The sequence below is a fragment of the Mauremys mutica genome, chromosome 12, assembly GCF_020497125.1.
Source record: "Mauremys mutica isolate MM-2020 ecotype Southern chromosome 12, ASM2049712v1, whole genome shotgun sequence".
Lineage (NCBI taxonomy): Eukaryota > Metazoa > Chordata > Testudines > Geoemydidae > Mauremys > Mauremys mutica.
In genome coordinates, this window is record NC_059083.1 from 46,816,211 (window position 1) to 46,832,850 (window position 16,640).

The window sequence follows — 16,640 nt, forward strand, 5'->3', positions numbered from 1 at the left end:
AGCTCAGCTCCGCTTGCTCTGTGGGCTGCTCCGATCTGCCAGCTGCTCTGGTCCACCAGCTGTCCTGTGATCCACTACAGCCATCCTCACGAGCTGCTTGGCTCCACTCACCCAGTGGCTGCACAAACTGCTCCACTCCACTCTGCCAGCTGCTCTGCTCCACGGTATTGCTTCAGGCTCTCCCACTCATTAGCACAGTACTCAGTGCTCTCAGCTCAGCAAGTCCAGCTCTTCAGTGATTCCAACTCATAGTAGGAGAGCCCCAGTGCGTTCAGCTCAGTAACCTGTATCTAGACTCTTAAGGGAATCAAACATTAACTCTGACATTCCACAGTGGAGAGAGGCAGAGGTGGAACTGGTGCTTCTGGCTCACACAAAGAGCCTGCACCACCAAGTACAGATATCTGTCCCCAGCCTCTCTCCCTTGACTGGGTTTTGGAAGCCATGTCCCTTGTCTAGCAAGTGCTATTTAGTTGACAATGAAACCCTCTATCATAAGACAGTTTTGTAGTTCCTCATTTACTTAATCGGGATGACAACATTTTATTGCTCCTGCCCCAATAACAACGAAATTGGGGGTCCCACAGCTGTGAAAATAACCATCCCATGCTGCTTTGCGGTATGCTAAGTGGGGTGGGAGTGCCAATGCAAATAACCAAAACTTCTTTCCGCACTCCCCATAATTTACCACCAGATGTCAGGGTGGGGCTCATCCTGACTCTGCTTACACTTTGAACTGAGGAGATTGGTCCCAAGCTGAGAAGGAAATTCAATCTGTGTATTAAGAACTGTAGCCTGCCTGTGACATCCAGTGGGGTGAGAAAAGCTGTATAATCCAAATCTTGCTTAGTCTAATAGAGTTTAGGATTTAGAATGTGTGTTTACTTTTTATTTTCTTAGGTAACTATCTCTAACCTTTATGCCTTATGTCTTTCTGAAGTTAAACTTATTTGAATGTTTTATCTTTACCAGTGAGTTTGTCTAAAGTGCTTGGGGAATTTGCTCAGATTACAAAGGCTGGTGCATGTCCACTATCCTTTGACAAAGTGGCAAACTAATTAATGAGCTTGAAGAGAAAGTCTAGAGCAGTGTAAGATGGTGCATTTCTGGGGTGCAAGACTGGGGGCTGGGGGTATTTGCTGGTGTATCCCTCTATATAGTTCATGAGTGGCTTAGAGAGCATTCATGCAACTTACTTGGGTGACTCTGTGTACGTTGGTGGCTGAGTGATAACGGCAGCTGGAGTGATAACAGCTGCTTGTCACTAGGAAAGCATCATGAGAGACAGCCCAGGCTGAAGAGTTAAGGGGGATGAAAACGTTCAGTTTTCCAGTTTTCAGATGGAAACTAAAACATTTTTTGTAGGAAGGAGATTTTGGAGGGAAATGTTTGTTTTGTCGCAAACCCAGTTTTTGGCCAGTAAGTTGTTCATCCTGAAACTTAATGGTGATGCTATAAATGTCAACGACATTAACTATTTTCCTGCTGATCAAATCAAGCAAGCAAGAAGAGGGCAGTCTCTTGTGAATGACATTTTAGTTTGAACTGTGAATGGGTGGAGCTTAGGTTGTGGTCAGAGCAAGGAAGATTAACACCACTCTCTCTTTTGCAATATGGACTGGGGATGTTCAAACAAAATAACTTTGGAAGCAGGAGCTGCTTCAGGTACCAGCGCACCAAGCGCGTGCCTGGGGCTGCAAGCCATGGGGGGCTAGCGTGCCGGTTGCCGTGGTAGCATGCCTGCCAGAGGTCCACCAGTCCTGTGGCTTTGGCAGAAATTCAGGGAGGATGCCGATGGCACAGCACCGGCAGACCTCCTTCAGGCATGCCGCCGAATCCACGTGACCAGCAAACCACCTGCTGCCTGCCTGCCTGCCGTGCTTGGGGCGGAAAAAAACATAGAGCTGCCCCTGTTTGCAAGGGGTGCCTAGATGTTCCTGAACCAGCCCTTCCAAAGCATCCCCACCATGCTCCTCTGCTAATATGGGAAGGTGGGTAGAAAACACAATTCATCTCATAGTTCAATTTCCTCAGAGCTACGGGTAATGTTCAGAAACTCTCAAAACTATACTCTGTTGGCCTTCTTTATGAGTTTGTTGCTGTATAAAGTTCTTAAGTCAGACCCCCAGCTGGCATAAATCAATGTAGCTCTGTTGGAGTCATTGGGACAGACCCCCAGCTGATATAAATCAACATTGCTCTATCAGAGTCAATGGGGCCAGATCTCCAGCTGGTGTAAATCTGCACGTCTCTGTTGGAATCAATGGGATCAAATGCTCAGCATTGCCCAACTGGGGTCAATGGGGACAGATCCCCATCTGGTGTAAATCAGCAAAGTGACATTGATGCCTTATTCTTGGAAGAGGCATTGCTTCTGCTTTGAAATGAAACTCTTCTTCCCCTGAATCATACTTGGTTGGACAAGCTGATTTTTCATTTGTTGTGCTGGGGCCCTACTGAATTTCAGTGAAAGTCAGGTGCCCAACTCCTTTAGGTTCCTTTGAGAGTCCCAGCCTGAGTAACTGAAAACACCATGATTGTATAGGACTTAATCCTACAAGGTGCTGGGAATTGCCTTTAAAGGCTCCCAACTCCCTCTGAGAACTCTTAAGTTACTGAGATTTAAGGAGATTTCCTATAGGAGTTAGGTGTCCAGTTCCCATTGAATTTCCAAGGGAAGCAGGTGCCTAACTCCCTCAGCCTCCTTTGAGAATCCCAGCCTCACTACCATGCAGGATCAGGTCCTGGTGAGTGAAGGTGGTACATCATGCAAGTCACATGGCTGTGATACATTATGGAAAATGAAGTCCAGTTGGGGACCTGATCACAGAGCATAACTGGGACATGAGGCACCTGAACCATAACTCCCACAAGGCACAGCGGTGGCATTTCAGAATTAAAAGACCTCAATTTTTGGATGAAACATTTCACTTTTTGGCTGCAATATTTCACTTGTCAACAGAAAATCAAAAAAATTATGGTTTCAGGTGTTCAGTTTTTTCAAGACAAATTTTGTACAGAAAGGAGAAACTTTACTGAAAATTTTTATTTACTTGAAAAATCGTATTTTCTCTTTAAAAGAAGTTTCAGCAGAAAATTTTAGACCATCCACACATATAACATAAGGAATTAGCCAGAGCTGGCCAACTTTCCCAAGCGCAAGAAACAGCAAAATAATAAAACAGAAAAAAAGTTTAAATGGGGAGTAAGTGAAATCCACTTCATCTCAGTACATCCTTAACTGAGGATGTAATAAATGTCAATGGCTTATCGAGATGGTAAGAAATATGTTGGGAGGTGGGAAGAGCACCTGAACTGAATCAAACTAGTGTATTTAGGCTCTATCGACCAACATGTTTTAGAGCACAAGGCGATTAGCAAATGATGGACAGGAATATTTTTTTCCTTTCTGATATATAGCAGAGATGGAATGGACGCCTTAAAGCCTAAGGGTCACACCTTCAGCTGGTATACTAGACTGAACTCCCATCCTTAGACCTGCTCTGCTCCAGAACAGGATGGTGTGCACCCCCACTGGACCCAGGACTCTGTTCAGTTAATTTAAAAACAACAACGCTTCTTGTTCCCCATCATACTCCAGAGATCCTCTTTCACATCCTTGTTCCTGAAGCTATAGATGAGAGGGTTTAGCATGGGGATCACCAGGGTATAGAATATGGACACCATTTTGCTCTAGTTGGGAACGGATATAATGACTGGCTGGGCATAGATGAAGAAGGTTGTCCCATAGAATAGACTCATGGCCATCATGTGGGAGGCACAGGTGAAGGTGGTTTTATACCTACCTACTGCAGAGCAGGTCTTGAGAATGGTGGAGGGGATGAAGGCATAGGAGGTGACACCACAGTGACAGCTATGATGACATTGCAGAGGGCGAACACCATGACCTCATTGATGTGTGACATATCATCCCTTTTTGTGTCACAATGTAACATTTTGCTTTTCAGTTTTTTTTAACTTTTCCTCCCCCTTTCTCCTTTCCTTTCTTTTGTTCAGTGGCAAAAATGGAAAATGAAGCAATGGCGGGGGGAGAGGGGAAAGTAAGGAAAAAGAGAGGAAACCAAAAAATGAAAAACTGAAAATAAAATTTTCAATACACATTTTTTGTGAAAAAATGGTGAATTAATGAAAAAAGTGCTTTCTGATACTTGTACAGTATTTCACATTCTCAGGAGTTTTCATGAAAAAAATATTTACCAGTTTTCGATTAGTTCAAATGAGCATATGAGGCCTTATTTATCACTTAGTTTAAAGTGGGTTAGATTGAAATATAGAGTTGGCCAGTGGAGTTGCAGCCTAGATTTCCATAGTAGTTCTCAATTTACACCATCCGAGTATCGGGCCCCAAACTGGAACAAAACCAAAATCTCAAAATTTCCCACAAAGCAATTTTTTGGATAAAAACTTCTTTTTGGGTCAATAAAAATATTCCATTAGGATAAAAATCTGCATTTTTTAAATTTTATATTGTATTTGCTAAAATACAATAAATTTTGAAACAGAAAGTTTCTTTTGAAATGAAAAATCACAACATCACATTCCAATAAGGTTGAAACGGACCTTTTGTTGAAATGCTTAGCAAATCTTGTCACAAAAATTCATTTCCTTTTTTTCAAGGAAATTTTGAAGAAATAGACACTTTCCCGTGGAAAGTTTCAATTTCAACAAAACAGCATTTTATTTGAAGAAAAAATTGTTCCAAACGTAAATTTTAGATCAGATCTACTCTAAGTGCTTATCTCGCTCTCAACACTTCAGTATCCGAGTGCTTCACAGTCCTCAATAGATTTGGGGACATATTTTTAGACCAAGTGGGATTTACAAATGTGCCTCACTTCCACTGATTTCAATGGAAATAAGGCACCTAAGTGCTTGTAAAACCAAGATATGGGGCTTCCAGGCCCCCAGACTGTCCCACTTTGCTGCCTGGCAGGTTGCTGGGCCTTTGAGCAGTTTGTGAAGAGGTGGAAACATTTTGAAAAGTCAAAACAAAATATTCTAAACAAAATTTGGGAATTCCTGGTCTGTGGGAAATTAATTTTTTTTCTTCAATATAACTTTTTTCTTTTTGAAATTTCAGAATATCCCACAGAACGGGAATTTGAGTTTCCAGCCACTTCCACTACTGACAGAACAAATTCAGCAGTGTGCATTCACATAGCATCAGGTATTATTGGCCAAAGATGTGTGCCCATCTGGGTAAGGTTAGGTATCCCTGTAGATGTGCGGACTCACCCCTGCAGCACCTCCTGCTGGTCTGTTCTAGGAATTAGCTCGTTCCAGCTCCAGAGCGCCCTCTGCAGGCCGGTGATCCACCTGTCCTCTGGCCCCCAGGTCCCTCCCTGGACGCGAAGCCCTTTTACATGGGGTGCTGCCCCCTGGCAGTAACCACTTTCTCTTTGGGTTTCCCACTCCCAGGGGAACCTCCACTCTCTATCCCCACCTCGCCTCAGTATATGGCTATTGCCAGTCATATTGTCTAGCCCCCATGCCCTGGGGCAGACTGCATTATCAGCCTACTCATCACTGGCAAGGTTGCGTTTGGACCTGCTGCCTTGGCCTATCTCTGGCCTGCCCTCTGCACCCCAGCACCTATTGGCCTTATGCTAGGCCACAGCCTGGGGCTTTCCAGGCACGAGCTCCCCGGCTCCTCTGCCTTTACCCAGCCCTGCTTCACTCAGGTACCCTATCTCTAGCTCCCTGAAGCCAGGCCCTTCTCCCTCTACAGGCAGAGGGAGATTTTTTGGGCTTCTGGCTCACAGCCTCTTATAGGGACCAGCTGTGGCCTGATTGGGGCGTGGCCCAGCTGTGGCTGCTTCCCCAGTCAGCCCAGCTTTTAGAGCTGCAGCTCTCTCCAGGGCTGCTTTAAGCACCGAAGGGCAGAAGCGGGTAACCACCCCACTACAATCCCATTGTCCTTTTCCCCACCTTCCAGCATGCTATCTCAGGGGACATTTTCACTATGCATTGTGGGATACACTCACACCTCTCAGGGAAATGTTAAACAGAGAAGTACAGGTAGTCACACCCAACATCCGACTCTCAGAGTTAAATTAATCATTTCAGGGAGTAGACAAAAATACCATTTGGCCTGCTAGCCCAATCAAATCTAATCAGTCTAATTTGAAACACACTCAGAGAACTTTCCAGGGTCTGGCTACAGACTGAGGGTCTGATCTGCCTCTCACTTACCCTGATGTAAAACAGGAGTAACTCCACTGGAGTCAATGGAGCTGATTCTAAACATTATGTCAATCAGAAAACCACCCCCTTCCACTCCCAATATAGGTTACAATGCCTTATCTGTTCCATATATACAAGAAAGACATACGTTTAAAGTATAACTCCTTACTTTAAGATACTTTAAGAAATCCTGTTGGATTTCGTAGGGGGAAAATAAAAGCCACTTCTAATACATATCTCCTTGTTTGGAAATATACACTCAGCAATGTTCAATTATACAGTGCTGAGGCTGCTGGGTTTTCAGATGACTTCTCCAAAATGGAGATATCTTCTCCCACCATCCTGATTTTGATTACAATGTCTGAATCTCTCTCTGTTGGTTGAAATGCCAATTAATTCTAGGGAGACCGCTCTATTCTGATTTGTCCTGAGGCCCCTGGGTGGAGTTATGGGAGGGAGAGAAAAAGCCATGCGACTTTAAGAAGCCTTGTCAGAGACGGGTCATCAGTTTATGCTATTGTATCTTTATCTCCAGAAGTCATGGGACTGGATGAAAAGGCATTTCTTCATCTCCTGTGCTGGGGTGAAGGAACCCAACAGCATCCTCAACTTGAAATAATTTTCACAGACTGGTGAGTCACCATTCTCCTGCCGTCTAGCGAAAGAGGCATCAGAGCCGAGACAATCACCATCAATGGCAAATAAGAGACACGAAGTTCAAAGGACTTTCTTAAGAATGCAATCTTTATCCTTTTAGTTTTCCATTTTTGCCAGCAGGGATACATGCTACTATGCTAATAAGCATGCTAATAAGCATTTTGTAACAGCAAAGTATTGGGCGGAGGCAGTATGTGTGTGAATGTGTTTCAGTGTGTCTGGTTGAATCTCCTACACAAATAATTTATCAGATTTTTAAATCAGACCTAAATTAAATAATTTTATGCCTTAAGGAGACCACACAGATTTGTAGATTCATAGATTTGTTCTGCTGTCCAGAAGGTGAGAGGCAGATCAGTTGAAAGTCCCTGGGTGAAGATAAAAGGGTGAAAATACAGGGGTGATGTCATGGTAGGGGTCTGCTATAGATCATGAAATCAGGAAGAGGAGATGGATGTGAACTCTCTAGAACAAATAGCAAAAATATCCAGAACATAAGACCTGATAATAATGGGGGACTTTAACTACCAAGACATCCTTTGGAAAAGTAACATGACAAAACACAAAATAGTCAACATGTTCTTGGAATGTTTGGGGGACCACTTTTGTTTCAGAAGGTGGAGGAAGTAACCAGAGGAAAAGCCATTTCAGACTTGATTAGGACTAACAAGAAGGAATTGGTTGAGAATCTGAAGGCTGAAGGTAATTTGAGTGAAAGTGATCATGAAATGATAAATTTAATAATTTAAAGGAAAGGAAGGAGTGAGAGCAGCAGATTAAGGGCAATGTACTTCAAAACTCAAAGAAATGGGTAGGTAAGGTCCCATGAGAAGAAAATGTAAGGGAAAAAGGAGTTCATGAGAGTTGGCAGTTTCTCAAAGATACAGTTTTAAAGGTGCTACAGCAAACTATCCTGATGTGGAAGAAAGATAGGAAGAATAGTCAGAGGCCAATATGGCTCCATCAGGAGTTTTTAATGTTGTGAAAATGAAAAAGGAATAAAAAAAAGTGGAAACATAGATTGCTAAGGATGAGTACAAAAGGACAGCACAAGCATGAGAGACAAAATCAGAAAGGCTAAGGCACAAAATGTGTTACACCTAGTAAGGGACATAAAAGGCACTAAGAAGAGGTTCTCTAATACTATGTTAGGAGTAAGAGAAGGACAAAGGAAAGTTTAGGTCCTCTACTTAATAGGAAAGGTGAGCCAATAACTGAGAATATTAAGAAGGCTGAGGTTTTTAACGGCCATTTTCCTTCAGTCTTCACTAAAAAGCTTCATGGTGACCAGTTGTTTAACACAATTCATACTAACTGCAAGGGGGAAGGAACACAAGCCAAAATAAGGAAAGAACAGGTCAAGGAATATTTAGATAAGTTAAATGTATCCAACTCAACAGGGCCTGATGAAATTCATCCTAGGGTACTTAAGGAACTAAATGAAGCACTCTTAGAACCATTAGTGATTATCTTTGAGAACTCATGGAGGATGGGTGAGGTCCCAGAGGACTAGAGAAGGGAACGCATAGTTCCTGTCTTTCAAAAAAAGAGGATGAAAGAGGACCCATGGAATTTTAGATCAGTCAGAACTTTGGTACCTGGAAAGCTACTGGAACAAATTATTAAACAATCAATATGTAAGCCGCTGGAGGATAACAGGGTAACAAGTTGTAACCAACATGGATTTGTGAAGAACAAATCATGCCAATTCAAACTCATTTCCTTCTTTGACAGGATCATTGACCTAGTGGATAGCGGCAAAGCTGTAGAAATTATATTTCTTGAATGTTCCATTGTCTTAAGCAAAGTATGGAAATGTGGTCTAGATGAAATTACTATAAGTTGGATACAATACTGAAAGACTGTACTCAAAGAGTAGCTATCGGTGGTTTGGTGTCAAAATGGGGGAACATATCTAGTGGGATCCTGAAGAGGTCTGTCCTGGGTTTGGTATTATTCAGTAAAGAAAAGTACAAAGTACTATACTTCAGAGGAAAAAAATCAATTGCACAATTACAAAATGGGAAGCAACTGGCTAGGTGGTAGTACTGCTGAAAAGGATCTGGGGGTTATACTGGATCACAAATTGAATATGAGCCAACAACGAGATACAGCTGTGAAAAAGGCTAATATCATTCTGGGGTGTATTGACAGGAATGTTGTATGTAAGACACAAGAGATAAATGTCCCGCTCTACCAGGCATTGTTGAGGACTCAGATGAAGTACTAGGTCAGTTCTGGGTGCCACACTTTAAGAAAGATGTGGACAAATTGGAGAGAGTACAGGAGAGACCACAAAATTGATCAAAGGTTTAGAAAACCTGGCCTATGAGGAAGGTTAAAAAACCCAGGCATGTTCAGTCTTGAGAAAAGAAGCCTGAGGGTGGGGGACCTGATAACCATCTTCAAATATATTAAGGGCTATTATAAAGAAGACAGAGATCAATTGTTCTCCATGTCCATTGAGGACAGGAAAAGAAGAAATGATCTTAATCTGCAGTAAGGGAGATTTAGGTTAGATATTAGGAAAAACTTCCAACTATAAGACTAGTTAAGCACTGGAATAGGCTTTGAAGGGAGGTTGTGGAATCTCTGTCATTGGAGGTTTTTTGAAGAACAGGTTAGGCAAATACCTCTCAGGGATGGTCTACATATACTTGGTCCTTTCTCTGTGTAGGGGAATGGATTAAATGACCTTTTGAGGTCCCTTCCAGCCCTACATTTCAATGCTTCTATGATCATCTCCTGATCTCTGTTTTGAGATGCTAAACTGATTGAGCTCTTTAATTCTCTCACTGTAAGGTATTTTCTCCGCCACTCAAATAATTTGTGGTTATTTTCTGCACCGACTCCAATTTTTGTACATAAATTGAGGGCAACTGTATGTTCATGAGCTCCAATTGTGGTGATGTGTCTAAAAAAGCTAATATCTTCTATCAGGCATTTATAGACCATGATCAAATCATGTCTAAACCATCTCTTGAATAATTTAAATAGATTGATCTCCTTTGTTAGTTCATTGTAAAACCTCAACTCATTTCTGTATCTCTTCTCTGCACCCTTTTCATTTTCTCAATGTCCTTTTAGAAGTGTGCACACCAAAAGTGGACAGTTCGTCTCTACCGTGCAATATACAAAGGTAATTAACCTCTTGATTCAGAGATAGGTCACCTCAAATGGCTATCTACTGCTCTCCCAACAGTGAATGCATCAATACAACAAACCTCTTTCGGGAGTGGAAGAGCAGGCTGGGCTGGGAGTGCTTAGGATAGTACTGAAATGGAGGAATGAGAGAATTCAAGAAGACCATTGAAAGATTTCCCTCCAAAAATTAACCTGCAGTACTCAGCAGAGTCTGATAATTGCTAATTCAGTTAGTTAAATAGGAGATGGATATCACTGAAAATCCCAACTTCAATAATCTAACATGAGGCAGAACTAACACTTCACTGGAATCAGAGAAACACAGACATCTCTGCATCTTCAGAGGATTCCCTGAACATCTTCAGGTGTTGCCCTAGATTCCAGTCATGAGATCTCAGCTGTCTTTCATCTGACAGAAAAGAAGGGGTGATAGCTCAGTGGTTTGAGCATTGGCCTGCTCAACCCAGGGTTGTAAATTCAATCCTTGAGGAGGCTACTTAGGGATCTGGGGCAAAAACTGGTCCTGCTAGTGAAGGCAGGGGGCTGGACTCAATGACTTTTCAAGGTCCCTTCCAGTTCTAGAAGATTGGTATATCTCCAATTATTATCTATCATATCTATAGTGACAGTTTGTGAATTCCCTTACAACAACTTGTTTTAAAAAACTTCTAATGACAGGAATTCCACAGCCTCCCCTTGAAGCTTATTCCAGAGCTCAGCTACCTTTACAGTTAGGTTAGATATCAGGAAATTTTTTCTAAGTCTCCTTTGCTGCGGATTGAACACTTTACTTCTTGTCCTACCTTCAGTGAACATGGAGAAGAATTGCTCACAATTCTCTTTATAGCAGTCCTTAACATATTTGAAGACTCTCATCAGGTGCCCCCTCAGTCTTCTTTTCTCAAGACTAAACGTGTCTAGGTTTTTTTAACCTTTCCTCAAAGGTCAGATTTTCTAAATCTCTCATTGTTTTTGTTGTTCTCATCTGGACTCTCTCCAATTTGTCCACAAATTTCCTAAAGTGTGGCACCCAGAACTGGTCACAGTACTTCAGCTGAGGCCTCACCAGTGCCAAGTAGTGTGGGATAATTACCTCCCATGTCTTACATAGGACACTCCTGTTAATGCACCTGTAGCGAGTCGGTGTGGCTCCCCTCCTGCCCAGCAGAGGGAGCTCCCTCCCAGACACCCAAGTGGGCGGAGCTACCACCACCTGTCCCCACCCCCCAGAAGTCAAGGGGCGGGACAGGAAGTAGACAAGCTGGCAGCCAGAGCTCAGTGAGAGCCCCGCCACCACCGAGAGCAGACGTGCCAGCGGGAGCTCCTGACTGGAAACCCTCCAGGGCCCAAGGCAGCTACCCTGACTGGCCGGAGCTTCCTCGCGCCCAGTACGATGAGGAGCTGCCGGAGCTTCCCCGTGACCGGTACCCAGAGAGGCCGCTGGAACTCCCCCGCACCCGGTACGAAGAGGAGCCGCCGGAGCTTCCCCGTCCCTGCTGTTACCCGGAGGATCCGCCTGAGCACGCCTGGCCGGACTTCCTGGAGGAGCTACCGGACCTGCCACCAAGCCCTGGGCCCGAGGAGCCTATGCAGCTCGACTGGCCTGGATCCAGTGCAACAGAGGAGGTAGGCCCTGAGGGGGAGATGGAAAGTAGCCCGGGGGTAGCCGACCCCTGTCAGGCTACAGAGGCAGAGGTCCCAATGTCAGTGTGTTGCGGTCAGGACCCCACTGACCAGTTGCGGTGATAGCCGCTGTTAGGGCCCCGGGCTGGGACACAGTGGAGTGGGCAGGCCTGTGTCCCCCCTGCCATCCCACTCACGGGTGGCAGTTCTCCCCCTCACCCAGGTGTAAGGACCTGGGCCTATACGCCTACTGTTGGGCATTGTTTGCTGTTCAGCCCCTGCTTCCCAGGGCCTGAGCTTAATGACTATTTGCTGCTCAGCCCCTGCTTCCAAGGGCCTGAGCTTATTGACTGTTGCTGCTCAGCCCCTGCTTCCAAGGGCTTGAGCTTGTTGACTGTGGCCGCTCAGCCCTGCTTCCAAGGGCCTGAGCTTATAAACTTTTTGCTGCTCAGCCCCTGCTTCCAAGGGCCTGAGCTCCTGAGCTCCTGAGCTTGTTGAACTCATTGACTATTTGCTGCTCAGCCCCCTGCTTCCCAGGGCCTGAGCTTAATGACTCTTTGCTGCTCACCCCTGCTGCACAGGGCCTGAGCTTAATGACTATTTGCTGCTCACCCCTGCTGCACAGGGCCTGAGCTCATTGACTAATTGCTGCTCACCCCGGCTTCAGAGGGCTTGAGCTTAGTGAGTAATTGCTGCTCACCCCTGCTTCAGAGGGCTGGAGCTCATCGACTAATTGCTGCTCGCCCCTGCTTCACAGGGCCTGAGCTCACTGTACGGTTTACTGCCCAACCCCTGCAGCCAAGGGCCGGAGCTTGTCGTTTTACACTGCCGCTCAGGCCCATCTATCGAAGGGCCTGAGCGCTCTAATACTGTTTCCTGTTGCTCAGCCAGTTAGAGGAGACGAGGAGCGAGTCGGTGTGACTCCCTTCCTGCCGACAGGAGGGTCGAGCCCCGGCGCAACCGATTACAGCACCCCAGAATGATATTAGCCTTTTCATAACTGCATCACATTGTTGATTCATATTCAATTTGTGATCCACTATAACTCCCAGATCCTTTTCATCAGTACCATCACCTAGTCAACTGTTTCTCATTTTGTAGTTGTACAATTCATGTTTTTCTTCCTAAGTATAGTACTTTGCAGTTTTCTTTACTGAATTTCAGTTTGTTCATTTCAGACCATTTCTCCAATTTGTTAAGATCCTTTGGATTTCTAGTCCTTTCCTCCAAAGTGCTTGTGAACTCCAAGATAGGTGGCTATCCAGCTTGATGTTATCCAAGCTGGATAGACATGTGTCTTGGATGGTGTAGAATCATAGGTTTAAAAAGGACCGCAAGGGTCATCAAGTCTAACCCCCTGCATACTCCCCACATTATTATCCAAGTCTTTAATCAAAATATTGAATAGTACTGAACGCAGGCCGACCCAGACTCACAGATTTTAAGGCCAGAAGGAAACATTGTGATCATCTAGTCTGACCTCCTGCACGTCGCAGTCCACAGAACCTTGCCTACCCACTCCTGTAATAGACCTGTAACCTTGAGTTGAGTTACTGAAGTCCTGAAATCATGATTTAAAGACTTCAAGTTATAGAGAATCCACCATTTACTCTAGTTCAACCCTGCTATTAATCCACACCTCATGCTCTAGAGGAAGGCGAAAACCCTCACGGTATGCCAATCTGGCCAGGGGAAAATTCCTTCCTGATGCCAAATATGGAGATCAGTTAGACCTTGAGCAAGTGGAGAAATGCACCAGCCAGACACCTGGGAAAGAATTCTCCATAGTAACTTAGAGCCTTCCCCATTTAGTGTCCCATTTCTAGCTATTGGAGATACTTGCTACTAGCAGTTGCATATGGGCCACGTGCCATCATAGGAAGTCTCATCATACAATCCCCTTCATAAGTTAGGTTATTTGTCCCCACTGCTCCCCATGGAAGACTGTTCCAGAACATCACTCCTCTGATGGTTAGAAACCTTCATCTAATTTCATGCCTGAACTTGTTGATGGTCAGTTTATATCCATTTGTTCTAAGGCCAATATTGGCCATTAAAGACATCCTCTCCCTCCCTGATGTTTAACCCCCTGATGTATTTATAGAGAGCAATCATATTTCTCCTCAGCCTTCATTTGGTTAGGCTAAGCAAGTCAAGCTTAAAGGTAATAATTGGAGATATACCAATCTCCTAGAACTGGAAGGGACCTCAAAAGGTCATTGAGTCGAGTCCAGCCCCCTGCCTTCACTAGCATGACCAATTTTTGCCCCATATCCCTAAGAGCCTCCTCAAGGATTGAATTTATAACCCTAGCTTTAGCAGGCCAATGCTCAAACCACTGAGCTATCCCTCCCCCTTCTTAAGTCTCCTTTTGTAAAGAAGGTTCTGCATTCTTCTGATCATCCTAGTAGCCCTTCTCTGTACCTGTTCAAGTCTGAATTCATCTTTCTTAAACATGGGTGACCAGAATTGCACACAGTATTCCAGATGAGGTCTCATCTGTGCCTTGTATAATGGTAATTACACTTCCCTGTCTCTCCTGGAAATACTTCTCCTGATGCATCCTAGGATTGCATTAGCCTTTTTCATGGCCACATCATATTGATGGGTCATAGTTATCCTGTGACTGACAAGTACACCTGCGTCTTTCTCCTAATCTGTCACTTCCAACTGATATGTCCACAGCTTATAGCAAAAATCCTGTTGTTAGTCCATAAGTTCATGACTTTGCACTTTATGCTGTTAAATTTCATCCCCATTTCTATTACTCCAGTTTTCAAGGTCATCCCATCTTCTTGTATGATATTATTGATGTCAAAGTCTCATTCTCCCATCCTTTTATAAATCAATGGGATCACACATGAATGGATAGAGTCTGAAATTGTCCAACTTGGCTGAAGAGATGTGCTTTGTATTACATCTGTAAGGAATAGTGGGTTAATTTAGCTGCTAGTCTAGAAAAGATGCCTTCCAAAAGAACAACTCAAATTTTATGAGGAATTTGTTTAACTTGGATTACGAGGGCCTTATCTGCTTACAGTCAAGTGAAAGGCAGCTTTGCCATCAAATTTAATCTATGATGAGATTTTCAATAGAACTTCAGTGAATTAAGGACACAAATATTATAAAAAGTAAATGGGGAGTTGTGTGGCTCATTTTGAAAATCACTCAAGGTACTTTATCCCTTGCCATGGTAGCATTTGAGCAATTCCAAAATGTTAGTGATTTTATTATCACAACACCCTCTGAGTTTTGGAAATAATATTATCTTCATTTTCAGAACTGGGAACTAAGGGACAGAAATATCAAAGCTTAGAGTTTTCACAAGGGTTTAATGGTTAGACCCCTGATTTTTAAAGATATTTAGGATCAATTTATAGTATTTAGGCATTTAGGATTAAAGGTATTGATCAGAATGGCCCCTTCTGGTCTTGGAATCTATGAATCTAGGAGCCTATTGAGATTTTGCAAAAGCATCTAGATGTCTAACACTCATTGAAATCAATGAGATTTTGGTGCCTTGGCGCTTTTGAAAATTCCACTAGGCACAGAAATACCTTCAAAAATCTGCTCCTAGGTGACTAAATCCTATTGAAATGTAATGGAGTTGAGTCCCCAATTCCCTTTGGCTGCTTTCAAAATCCCAGAGCAGGGTCTATTCCACATGACCATTCTCCCTCTTTTCATGAAGCCCGTCACTGCATCGTCTTCATTTGCCTCTTCTTTAATCCTTATCTCATGCCTTTTCCAAAGGATTTAACAGCCATGGCGCCAGTGAGAGAGTGGAACCGCACAGCAGTCATGGAATTTATCCTGCTAGGGTTTGGAAACGGTCCAGGATGCCAGATGATCCCCTCTGTCTTGTTTCTGGTGATTTACACAGTAACCGTGCTGGGAAACACCATCCTGGTACTCATCATTAGAGTCAACACGTGCCTTCACACCCCCATGTACTTCTTCCTCATGAACCTGTCACTCTTAGACCTCTGCTTCACCTCCACCATCGGCCCCAAAGCCATTGAAAGCTTCCTATCAGGGAGCAAAGCCATTTCCTATAATGGATGTGCCACCCAATTCTTCCTCTTCTGTCTCTTCCTCACCACCGAAGGGTTCCTCCTGGCAGCGATGGCATATGATCGATACGCTGCCATCTGCAACCCGTTCCTGTATCCCGTCACCATGTCTAAGTGGGTTTGCATTCAGATGGTGGTAGGGTCATATATCTGTGGCTGTGTGAACGCCATGGTGCAAACAGGCTTCACCTTTACGCTGCATTATTGTGGGCATAACGAGATCGATCATTTCTTCTGTGATGGCCCTCCCTTGATCAGTCTCTCCTGCAGTGATACGTACCTCAATAATCTTGTGATGTTTACCTTATGTGGCCTCATCATAGTGAGCACTGCCCTGATTGTGCTCGTCTCCTACATCTACATCATCTCCACCGTCCTCCGGATTCGTTCTGCTGAGGGCAGGCACAAAGCCTTCTCCACCTGCACCTCCCACATGTTGGTTGTGACTTTATTTTATGGGACCACTGCTTTCATGTACGCCCAGCCCACTTGGTTATCTGCTCTGTACCCAAGGAGAGCAGTATCTGTGTTTTACACCTTTGTCATCCCCATGTTGAATCCCTTCATCTACAGCCTTAGGAACAAGGAAGTTAAAGAAGCTTTGAGAAGGACAATGGGCCACAAATCCTTGACGAAATGAACCTTGCATTCGACAGAGAGAAAGAACACAGTGTGTCAGCATTCTTTTTAATTTGCACAAAAAATTGGAGCAACAAGAAAAAACTTCAAAATTACGACACACCGTTTCATTGTTTTTCTTTCTTATTTCTTATCCGGCTATAAACCAATGAGTTTTTGACACATGTGGGTGGTGTCGGAGAAAAATTCAGTTCTCGCTTTTTCGTTTGAGTGCAGCAAAATCAAATACTTTATTATTTCTCCAGTAATTACAATGGAGGGAGAGAGTGCCATAGGACACAGGGTCGCCCCAGTCCTGGA

At 44.0% G+C, this 16,640-nt stretch overlaps 1 protein-coding gene across 1 annotated transcript; it reads left to right on the forward strand.

The window, feature by feature from the left end:
• Positions 1-15,393: 15,393 nt before the first annotated feature.
• Positions 15,394-16,341, forward strand: LOC123346821 (olfactory receptor 12-like). The gene has a single exon (XM_044984274.1). The coding sequence runs from the start codon at positions 15,394-15,396 to the stop codon at positions 16,339-16,341; it is 948 nt and encodes a 315-aa protein (XP_044840209.1).
• Positions 16,342-16,640: the final 299 nt, after the last annotated feature.

Excerpts from the sequence above, each read along its gene's own strand:
- LOC123346821 (XM_044984274.1), top strand. The coding sequence starts at position 15,394 with ATGGCGCCAGTGAGAGAGTGGAACCGCACAGCAGTCATGGAATTTATC.